Source organism: Vulpes lagopus, chromosome 10 (genome assembly GCF_018345385.1).
Source record: "Vulpes lagopus strain Blue_001 chromosome 10, ASM1834538v1, whole genome shotgun sequence".
Taxonomy (NCBI): Eukaryota; Metazoa; Chordata; class Mammalia; order Carnivora; family Canidae; genus Vulpes; species Vulpes lagopus.
Window position 1 is genome coordinate 74,368,200 of NC_054833.1, and position 12,232 is coordinate 74,380,431.

Here is a 12,232-nt window from a genome sequence, read left to right on the forward strand (position 1 = left end):
ATGTCTCAAACTATAATTTTCTTTCCCAATGTACTCTTCCCATATTCCCTAGTTTAGTCAGTTCTACCTCAATCCACCCATTCTACATTCTACTACACTCTCTAATGTTTGCAAAATCTCTTAATGGACCCAAAACAAGCATCACAAATTCCTTTAGCAATACAAGATATGCTCTTTGTTATCTTCTGTGTTCTCTCTCTCTCTCTCTCTCTCTTTTTTAAGATTTTATTTATTCATGACACACACACACACACACACACACAGAGGCAGAGACACAGGCAAAGGGAGAAGCAAGATCCACACAGGGAGCCTGATGTGGGACTCGATCCCGGGACCCCAGGATCATGCCCTGGGCTGAAGGCAGGCGCTAAACTGCTGAGCCACCCAGGGATCCCCTGTATCTTCTATGTTCTCAAAGAAAGATGTTAAAAAAAAAAAAAGTCTAGCAGAGAGTCTGGGTAAGTTACCTGATTTTGTTCAAAAAATGAGTGGGAAAAATTAGAGAGGGTGACAAAATATGAGCGACTCCTAATTCTGGGAAATGAACAAGGGGTAGTGGAAGGGGAGGCAGGCAGGGGGATGAGGTGACTGGGTGACTGGCACTGAGGAGGGCACTTGATGGGATAAGCATTGGGTATTATACTATATGTTGGCAAATCGAAATTCAATAAAAAAAAATATATATAAAGGTTTTATGGCCATTCTACAGACAAAAGAGACTAACCAGACAAACCATCAGACTACACAAGCAAATATAATTGGGAATATTTAAAATGACCCTTTGTAGCCACATCAATCTCCACTGACCAATATAAGATTGAGAATAAGAAACCAGCAGGCTTTAAGGGCAGAAATATCTACCTCCTTATTACAGCCAGAGACAGCAATTTATACCGTGCAGAGAAGCTTCTGGAAGTGTTAGTCTTCTCTTCCACTCTTTCCCCTTCACCATCCTGCAGTCTGCTGACCCAGACCTTAATCTTCCCTGTGCAACCAGAAGTTGCTGACTGCTTTGCATGATACACCGACAGTAAGTCTTTTCCACATCATCAGACACAATTACCTGACCTTCTCTACTGCTCTGCCGATGAGCTGGCTCACCTGATGATAAAAATAATTACCTATTGCCAAGTCAGCTGTAATAACTCTATTGCTGGTACTATATGCACATTGTTCTAATTAAGGCAAATATACTATGCAACTTTGATGTAGGACCTAAAAGTTCTCTGGGTTTTGTGTCTAGAGTCTTTGGCAGTACATATGCTCCATCTCCTTAACTGTGTAGATTATAACGGTAAAAATCTCAAAGGATTCCATTAAGATTTTAATAGTACAGTTTAGAAAATAACACTATCAACTAATGTGATTAATGCAAGAGAAGATTTTTAAAACTAAATGTCATTTTCTTAAAATACAGAAATAGGAAAAATAAGGAACTCCTGCAAAGGTATGCTAATTGTGGCAATCTGAGTGAAGTGTTAATTCTGCATGGGAGAGCTTCGCTTCATTGCCATTTAAGGTGCTTTTATAGTTAATGGTACATTTCATTTCTTTGTGAAGAAGGTGGAGCTGAGCAAGTTATATCGGTGTATGAAAATACCAGTAATAATTGATTTCGCTAAGGGAGACGTTTTTGTCATGCCATAATTATTAGTTCAAATAGCTTCCTTTTACTTTTTTATTTTATTTTTAAAGATTTTATTTATTTATTCATGAGAGACAGAGAGAGAGAGAGGCAGAGACACAGGCAGAGGGAGAAGCAGGCTCCATGCAGGGAGCCCGATGTGGGACTCAATGTGGGACTTGATCCCGGGGCTTCAGGATCAGGCCCTGGGCTGAAGGCAGCACTAAACTGCTGAGCCACCTGGGCTGCCCAAATAGCTTCCTTTTAAAATTCTGTGTAAACTTATAGACCCCAGTCTGAGATTGAGGAGTTGTGCTTTTAGGCCTCTAGGGGTCAGCATAACTCGGAGGAAGAGAAAGCGCAGCAAAGAAAAATCAAGGAAGTGCAGGATCTGACCATTACCAAGGTGGGGTGGAAGGAGGAAAGTGAGGTGACAGCATAAGTTCCACTGAAAGTGAGGACTAGGAGTAGAGGGAAAGCTGACTCTACAGCCGATCCACACTGTGTCCTGGTTTGCGTTCAGTAGAAATCAGGGACCCAAATCACTAATATGTTGCCTATCACATAAACTCCCTTGAAACTACTGAGAGTATTTTTATGATCCCCTTCAAACATGCTGAAAGTTGTTCACTTTTTTTCCAAAGGATTGATTTATTTATTTTAGAGAGAGAGAGAGCGCGGAGGGGGAAGAGGGAGAGAGAGAGAGAATCTCAAGCAGACTCCCCTCTGAGCGTGGAGCCTAACATGGGGCTCTACCCCAGGACCCTGAGATCATGACCCAAGCTGAAATCAAGAGTTGGACACTTAACCAACTGAACCACCCAGGCATCCCATTTTTTTTTACTTTTGTAATGTCTGTTTTGGCCCTTTGGATTTAGACAATTGAAGTGCAAGAGTTAAGCAACACAGATCAGTTCTCCCCGATATAATGGCTTTTCAGTTTGGAATTATTATTATTTTCAAGATTTTATTTTTAAGTAATTTCGACACCCAACGTGAGGCTCAAACTTGCAACCCTGAGATCAAGAGCTTCATGTTCTACTGACTGAGCTAGCCAGGTGCTCCTGAAATGATCATTTTAAGGCTAGAAACGATCTGAGAGGCTGGCTAGCCCTAAGATACTAAATGGTGGGTTTTTTATCCTTTTTACCTATAAACCATTCAATACTACCTGCAGAAGTGTGGTGATTATAATCATACATTTTGGGAGAAACTTCTTAGCAAAACTCACTGCGGTATCATGCTCATGCCTCTCACTGCACCACATCAATCTCAGAGACATGTGGAGTGCTGAAATATAAGGAGGGGTAATGAACAGCACACCTCCTTTCTACTTCCTGCTATATTTCCCTGTGCATCTGGACAATAGTCTTGGGGACCACAGCTGATAAATAATTGTCTGCCTCAGCTGATGACAACCACACAGTGAGAATTTAACAGTGTTGGCAATCATTTATGCTATGGGAAGAAGAGCATTGTATTTTATCCTTCCTATAAAGGGAGTGGAAGAAACTGTGTTTGGGCAGTTCAGTAACAGTTTTGGGGCATAAGAAAAGAAATCATTTCCTATTCCTCACAAACTTTGATTTACAAAAGAATGCTGTAAGCTAAAAGCCTTGTTGATTTATCATGTGAAGCAAAGAGTAATTTTTCTCTCCTTGTTATGCTTTCATATAATCATGCTCACTGCCTGTATGGGTGGCATTAAAGAATTTCTGAATAAAAATAATAATTTCTTGCTTTCAACCTTCATAATTCACATCAGCAAGCACCCTGCTGGGCAGTGATGCCTACTGCCAGTGACTCTCAATCTTTTTTGCACGCCACTTATCTGCCTCGAGCAGCTGCGTGTTCCATTGATGGCAATACCTGCAGGATAATGCGCCCGTAGGCGTTCTTCAGCAGATTAACCACATCCGCGTGAGACAGCCCATCCAAAGGTTGCCCATTAATGCTGACAATCCGATCTCCAACCTGGAAGTACAAAAGTGGTAGAAAATCACTATCATTAAGAAAAATTAAATTTGAGAAGAATGCTTAAAATTCTTTGTAAGTCATATTTCCCATTTGTGGCTATTGTGAAGATTCTGTGTTTCTACTGTGTGTGCATGTTCCAGAAGCATGAGGAATTTTTATGGCTCTCCCCAAATACAGACCAATCAGAGAAACAAGAAGGGGGTCAGATTTGATTATGGGAAGGCACGGCAGGCCACTTTTGTATTTTGGCAATGGTGGTGATTCATACATCAATTCACCAGTAATAGTGAGGCATACAAATTAACTGTTCAATAAAGCTCTAATGAGGAAGCCAAATGTTTTCTCCTTTATTTTTCTACCTAAGTTAAGATGAAGGGGCAATGAGGGGAAAAAAAATCATAAGAATGTTCATTCTTCTGGTTGAAGGACGATTCTATGGTCAAATCTCTCCGAGGTGAAAATTAATTCCGGGTGGAATGAAGTGCTAAAAATGGTATGGGAGGCTTTGCAAATGAGCTGCAATTTCTTCTTTCATCGAGAAGCTTTGATACAAACAATAAGATTTTTATATGCCCAGGGACCTAATGAATTTTAGGTGTAAACTTTCTCTAATGCATCTTGCCCTCAGCGAGGGTCTCCGTTGGAATTCCAACTTGAAATAAAGCGCCAGTGGCTGCAACTCTGTCTCCCAACACATGCTGTTAGCACTTCACCATTCTCCTTTTGTTTACCTTAAGCTTCTGGGTACGTGCAGCCACACCACTGGCCTGAATCATGGCAATAAATATTGGGATGTCTCCTAAGGGACTTCCTTTTCCTCCGGCAATACTGATTCCAAGGGCATCACTGAGCTCCTAAAGAAAGAAGGAAAACACAGTGCTCATGTATTTAATAAAAAAACACAACCTCATTGCTCCTGGATAGCTGTTGAACAAAATCCTTCCATGATGCAGCAGGCCAGGCCAGGGCAACAGAGAAGTTAAGTGCGGCGTATTTGGACTCAGAAAGACCTGTGCTTCAGCTCTAGAGCTCAATGAGCTGGGGGTGGGGCCGAGGGGGCAGTGTATCTTAAGGCAGTTCCTTAAGCTCTTAGAGCTTCTGTCGTTATGCTGGTCTGAGGATTAAATGAGATGATACAGTGCAGTCTTAGCCTACAAAAGAGGCTCAATAAAAGGCAACAGTAGGAGTAAAAACAACAACAAAAAAAATACAAAACAACCCTATGTTACTGCTCAGTTTAGTGGCCAATTTTGATGCAGACTTGGCAAGTATGTTCTCATATGGTGTTTATGATTAAACTGCCACACATATCATGCTCTTCTGGGTGTGAACAAACACACTTGGCTGTAAAAGAGCTGCACGGCTGCATTACAACAAAGGATCCGAGAGGACACCCACTGTAATGACAACGGAGTTTGCAGAGAGCAGTGAGATGCGCCTGGGAACGCCCGCTAAGACTGCGTGGAGGCAGCCTGGTTCACTGGGACCTTGGTGAAGAGGGCCTGGCCCTCGTCCACATCCGAGCACGTTGGTAGCACTGGGTGACTACTTTAAAAATCACTGAAAGGGGACGCCCGGGTGGCTCAGCGGTTGAGCATCTGCCTTTGGCCCAGGGCGTGATCCTGGAGTCCCAGGATGGAGTCCCACATCAGGCTTCCTGCATGGAGCCTGCTTCTCCCTCTGCCTCTCTCTTTCTTTGTGTCTTTCATGAATAAATAAATAAAATATTTAAAAAGAAATAAAATAAAAATCACTGAAAGAACGACTGTGGAGTTCCAGTTTCATTGTGGTGGCATTTGCACAAACTGTAGCCTCTCTGACCTGCTGAGCAAAACGGACAACTCTGTCAAACACAGGAAATAACGAACTACCTGAGGCTTCTGAGAAGTCAAGGAACCAACAAACCTGGGGGACAGGTAAAAACCTGGAGACCAAGCAGCAGGGGGTAACACCTCCTTGCTGTTTTCCTGAGGGTGAGGCTGCTCAGGGAGTCACTCCCTGACCCCAGTGCCTGTCTGGCCCCATCTTCCAGGCCAGAGGAGCCAGGTGGGGGGGCCCTGGCGGGGGGGTCTTGGCCTCTTCTGTAGGCTCAGGCCGCACTGGTGGCCCGTGAATAAAGGAAGGAAGGAAGCTGGTATCTAGGTAGCCTGAGAAGGGGAGCCCTCTATCTCTGGGAGGGAACCCACAGAAGTCTCAGGCTTCATTCTAAGCTATACATGTGCAGGACAGACTGACACAGGGCACACCTGGGATGTGGGCCACTGCTCAGGAACCAAACAGCGACTCTCCTCAGAGTCTACACGGCAGAGCGTTCATGAGGTCCCGGGATAAAGTCCTAAATTACTCAGTATGCAAAGAAAATATGTCCCTTTTTTTTTTTTCCAGTTCTTTAAAAGATGCAGGGCAGTGAGGAGTAAAAACTGACAACATCGTTTGGTGGGGTTCTCAATTTATGTAAATGTCAACATAGGTGACCGTGGCATAAATATTAGTGGTGTGGGTGTGGTAAAGGGACTTATATGGTAGTAAGACTTTTGAAGTTTTAACTGATTATTTAAAAATATACACAGCTTAGTGTGCTTCAGTTTTACCTCATAAAGTTGGAAAATGGGAAAAGAACGAAATGACAACAAAAATCATAAATGAAAGAACTTCAAAAACCCATGTCACATAGTGTGAGGAATTACTATTTATTATTAATGATACTTTTAGGGACGCCTGGGTGGCTCAGCGATTGAGCGCCTGCCTTCGGCCCAGAGTGTGATCCTGGGGTCCTGGGATGGAGTCCCGCATTGGGGTCCCTGCATGGAACCTGCCTCTCTGTCTGTGTCTCTCATGAATAAATAAATAAAAGTCTTTAAAAATAAATAATAATGCTTTAAATGCTGCCATGTCAGGCCTATAAAAGAAGAATGGCAAAGCTGACCTCTCCAGTCATGGGTAGTTTATACCTGGTTTTGGACGAATTTATGTCTAGCTTATATTTTTTGAGTGCAAAGCATGCAAAATGGCAAGATGGGCTTCGTCACAAAGGTTTCTGCTTGGAACATGTGTGGGACAATACCGTTGCTGGGAGGAGCCCTTTTATAAAAGCCTGTAAAAAAGAGTGGCTGAAATAACTAAGGAAACATAAAATTATATATATATATATATATAAAGACTTACCATTTATTTGAGAGAGAGAGAGCACATGTGAGCCGGAGCAGGAGGGGTAGAGAGAAGGAGGGAAATTCAAGCAGACTTTGCTGCTGAGCTCCTAGGCTGACGTGGGGCTTAATCTCACCACTGTGAGATTACAACCTAGTCGAAACCAAGAGTTGGATGCTCAATCAACTGCACCACCCAGGCACTCCCATGAAATGATATTTTATAAACCTTGGAATGAGGAGAGATTTATAGAATAACCTGGCTTTGTTTAAATCCATCATAATGCTTCTGTAATTTAACTATGTACATACTGGCAAATTTAACTTTCCCATCATAGGAACACCTGGGTTGCCACACTGATGGAACGATACTAGGAACAAATAAAGCAGATTTACTTCAAGTTGTAGTCAATAATAATGGATGCCACTTGCTGGACATTTATGATGCATAAGTACTATGCCAAGTATACTACTTGCATTATCTCATTTAATCCATACAAAAAGATTTACCTTGTGAGGTCAGTGTTGTCATCCTCAGTCTATAGATGAGAAAACTTGAGCAACTTGTCAAAGGCCATAGAGCTAATAAATGCTAGAGTGCTTTCAAACACAGCTATGACTGATTCCAGAGAGCTACGTTATGCTAAATATCGCTGCAGTTGAACCATGATTATAACAAGGAGATATATATATGTATTAGTATTTCTTGAATCCCAAATTTAATGGTTAAAAGTGATCAAAATAAAGTACTTTCCAATATTCTAGGTATCATACAAGAGTTTGAAAATCAGGATATGACCACTTTAAGAACCTAAATATATCTTACACAATCTTTTCAGGAAGGCAATTTAGCAATATGTATCAAAGCCTTTAAATAATAGGTGTGGCTTTGGACTCAATAATTTCATGTCTAGGAATGAGTCCCGAGGAAATCACCCAAGATATAGACAAAAAAAGAAAATCAAAGATGTTGCTATAAGAACAAAAGTTGAGAAGTATGCTAATTGTTTAGTAGGAGAAAGCTGACTATGAAAATTACAGCACACTTATATGATGGAATACTATGCAACCAATAAAAATCATGCTATACGCTATCAAAAAATACTAGCATGGCTAAAAGTTCATGCTTTAAAGTGAAGAAGATAGGGGCACCTGGGTGTCGCAGTTAGTTAAGCTTCTGACTCTTGATTTTTGGCTCAGGTATGTCTCAGGGTCCTGGGATCAGGCCCCGCATAGGGCTCCATACTCTGCCAGGAGTCAGCTTGAGATTCCCTCCTTCTGTACCCCCCACCTCATGCTCGTAAATGCTCGCTCACTCTTTCTCCCTCTCTAAATAAATACAATCTTTAAAAAAAATAAAGTGAAAACGACAAGCTACAAGAGTATGTTTAATAGGATACCATTTTGGGGGGAGTTGTTTTATAAAACTTAAAACATGCACAAAACATAGCAGATGGGAGATACCAAAAAATTCACAGGGGTCCCCTATGTGGCTTTCTTATATTTTTCTAAGTCTATTTATGCTATGTAGACTACTTAATTCCTTCAGAGCACACTTAACTTAAAAGAGCACACTAACAAGCCAACAAATTGTACTGAGGAGGAAATATACATTTTAGGCAAATATAACAAACCAGAAAAATACTAAAATTATTGACTTACTCTGATTATCTCAACAGTCCTTGGTCCCATATCCGTGCCTATAAATAATGAAGCAATGCAATTAACTTTTTAAAATTAAAAAGTAACATAAGATTTAATATTCTCCCATAAAAACAGTATCATTTTCTAGGCCTTTCAAGAGAAAATACAAAGAGGCATTAAAAACAAAACAAAACAAAACAAAAAAACAACAACAACAAAAAACAAAAAACAAAGAGGCATTACATTCTTTCTCAAAATCTAAACTGGCAACCACTGATTAGGGGCTATTTTAAAGAGGGTTTCTGTTTGAGGTAGATGTCATAACCATGTGGTCTGACAAAAGCTGATGGTGGTACTAGCAGCTGCCCAGGATATGGTGCTTAAGTGGCTTGGAGGGGTTGGCTGTTTGGGTTTCACTGTTACATTTTCCTGCCTTAATCGAAGACAACACTCTCCTCAAAGAAAGACTTAAAGACACCCCTTGCTGTGCCCCACCCACAATGGTATATGCACTTTTGACCTTCCTCAAGTGACCTATAATTTGAAGTTTTTCTCTTTGGAAATGGTTTCTCTTCATAAGGTACTTTAGATTTCTGCTTTCCTGTTTTCCATGTAATTGGTATAAAGTTAAAGGCATGTACCCAAAATGAATCTCTATGGCTTTACTTTGTTTAGAACAGGCTTTTCATAAAGCTTGGGGCTTATGGGCACATGTTTGAAGATTTAAACACATCTGAATTGAAGGTGAAGAGATTGTTTTTAAAAAATATTTAATATTTTTAAAAATTTGGGTAGCAGAGTTTTTTTATTTGTTTTTTTGTTTTCTGTTTTTTTTTTTTTTTTTTTGCTGGAGGCATGTCCAACTAATACCTGAACTTTTTAGGGAAGGATCTGTAGCTCTTTTTGTGCCGACCAGGTTTTGCAGGCTGGTGATGACAGGAGCCAGGGAGGGATGGAAGCTGCTGTGGGTGCTGTGCTGGCTCCCCTGGAAAGGAAACCTGGTGGTCAGCTGTGCTGAGACACTGACATGGTCTTAAAAAATACTTAGTATTTTAATTACCAAAGTAGCCATAAGCATGCAATAGAAAATTCTGTAGAGGCTAAAAGGGAAAACATAAATGACCCCTACTCACATTCTTACCACTCTGACCCAATCCCACCTGACATTTTTCCATTGCTTTCCCCATTACATGTGCTTTTATATATGGTTTCAATCACCAAGATAGAAAACATGCAATAATTTAAGCTTTTCTTGCTCCACATGAAGTCAAAAACATTTTCCTAGGTTGTTACATAGTGTTTATATATGATCAGTTAATGGCATTCTGTGTCATTTGGGGCTACAGTCAACATTTATTACCTTATTACCCAAATTGCGTGATCTGTTTTGCTAAAATAACTATAATGAAATCTTGACTAACAGAAGCTTTCTCCTCAGCCCTAGAAAAAGCAGCAAATGTCAAGGGAACATACTGTTTTAGGAATGGGTTAAAATTTTTTTTTCTCAAAGATTTTCCTGGAATCAGTGGTAACTGAGTCCAATTAGTTATACTTCCATTATTGTCCTTTTTATTCATTTAAATAGATATTTGGGATCTATGTTATATAGTAAATATAGCTAGTAGCTATTCAATGAGAATCTATACACAGTGGAAGACCTTTCCAATGCAGAAAATAACATAACAACAACAACAAAAAAAGGTAACCAGTAATGAATAAAAAATGTTTTCTACCAAGTATCGAGGTTATGTCTAATTGCCTTAAAATTTGGACTAAACCTAAGATCACGATTATAATCTGATAAATTATAATTTGATCCATTTCCTTAGTTCTTTGAAGCAAGTTGTTTAATATTTTAATTCCTTAAATATGAAAATATTCAAACAAACAGAAAAGGTGAATTATGCAGAAGACATTCATATGCATGCCACCTACATTCCACAATCAATATTTTGCTGGATTTCCTTTATCACATATCCATTCATCTATTCATCAATTTTTAAAAATTCATTTCAAAGTAAGTTACAGACATAACTTTCACAATGGATATATGTACATATACATATATATTTATTTTTAAAAATATTTTATTTATTTATTCATGAGGGATACAGAGAGAGGCAGAGACATAGGCAGAGGGAGAAGCAGGCTCCATTCAGGGAGCCAGATGTGGGACTCGATCCTGAGACTGCGGGATCATGCCCAGAGTTGAAGACAGGCACCCAACTGTTGAGCCACCCAGGGATCCCTGGATATATATATTTAAAGGAGTATTTTTATATTTTTCCTGAAAGAATATGACTTAAATCAATAGTGCTATAATAAATATTCAGAATTGAGGAAGTAGAGCATGTTATAACTTTTCCCTGAAAAATCTTAGAATAGTGTTTGCCACAGCCTTTATAAATATGAACTGTGCCTGGCAGTGTTCCCTCAGTTATCTGAGGAAAAGACTTCTCAAGTGCTTTTCCATTACACACTTTCCTCTGTGAAGATACTCTTTTTTGGTTGATGGGAAAAGACATTTAAAAAAAAAAAAAAGATGGTCAGTGGCCCCAAGAATAGAAGATCTCTCTTAATGAACCCACATTCTCTAGGCCAAGTCAACAAATTATAATTCTTCTTGGCCCTCATAAGAAAACATTTATCTTCCCATCTTATAATTTCCCCTTTTTTTTTTTTTTAAAGATTTATTTATTTATTTATGATAGAGAAAGAGACATGAGGCAGAGACACAGGAGGAGGGAGAAGCAGGCTCCATGCCGGGACCCTGACGTGGGACTCGATCCCGGGACTCCAGGATCTGCCCTGGGCCAAAGGCAGGCGCCAAACTGCTGAGCCACCAGGGATCCCCCCCCCTTTTTTTTTTGTTTTTATTTATTCATAGAGACAGAGAGAGAGGCAGAGACACAGGCAGAGGGAGAAGCAGGCTCCATGCACGGAGCCCGATGTGGGACTCGATCCAGGTCTCCAGGATCACACCCTGGGGGCTCACGGTGGCGCTAAACCACTAAGCCACGTGGGCTGCCCCCATCTTATAATTTCCAGTAAAGAAATCTGTGCCCTTAGAGGGTCTGAAGGTGGAAATGTTTGGGAATGGGATCTTCTGTTTCTCTGGTCAGGTCATGATGATGGAGGACATTTCCTTTCACAGTTAGCTATAAGCCTTCTTTCAATTAGCCAAATATCATGGTGGATTCTCCTATCATCTCAGCTAAAATTTTAAGAACGAAGTAAGGATAAAACATATTTACTGTTTTTCTTAAAATTGAATTAAACTTCTACACCTGGGGCAGCCCTGGTGGCTCAGCGGTTTAGCGCCTGCCTTCGGCCCAGGGTGTGATCCTGGAGACCTGGAATTGAGTCCCATGTCGGGCTCCCTGCACGGAGCCCGCTTCTCCCTCTGCCTGTGTCTCTGTCTCACTCTCTCGCTCTGCGTCTCTCATGAATAAATAAATAAAATCTTAAAAACAAAACAAAACAAAACAAAAAAACAACTTCTACACCCTAAGGTAAAAATTCTGTGCAAGTGTTAGATAAAAGTATTAGATACTTTGTCTTACATTTCCAAAACAGGACAGCTCTCATTTATATATTAGCTGAATGGTGATGATGGTTTATTGACATTTAATAATAGAGCTTCTAAATTTGTTAGCTCTGTATTTAACCTGAGTGTGAATTTTATTAATCACTAAGGCATTCTTATACATGTTCCTCAAGGACAGAAATCTAGTTCTACTTACTACTTTATCTTTCAGTTCAAACTTTTCTTAAAACACATTCTGGAATTCTTTGTATCCCTTTGTGTTTTTGCATATGCTATTCAATCTGTCTGGGATAG

At 40.2% G+C, this 12,232-nt stretch overlaps 1 protein-coding gene across 5 annotated transcripts in view; it reads right to left on the minus strand.

Moving 5' to 3' along the window:
- The window catches only part of PATJ (PATJ crumbs cell polarity complex component), a 359,628-nt gene that overhangs the window by 21,978 nt on the left and 325,418 nt on the right, over window positions 1-12,232 (minus strand). For all 5 annotated transcript variants that reach the window (XM_041770677.1, XM_041770680.1, XM_041770678.1 and 2 more), the window contains exons 39-42: window positions 9,262-9,376; window positions 8,410-8,447; window positions 4,333-4,455; window positions 3,494-3,598 (exon numbers count right to left, since the gene is read on the minus strand). In XM_041770677.1, the coding sequence (XP_041626611.1) occupies window positions 3,494-3,598; window positions 4,333-4,455; window positions 8,410-8,447; window positions 9,262-9,376 (381 nt within the window). The remainder of the gene's footprint in view (window positions 1-3,493; window positions 3,599-4,332; window positions 4,456-8,409; window positions 8,448-9,261; window positions 9,377-12,232) is intronic.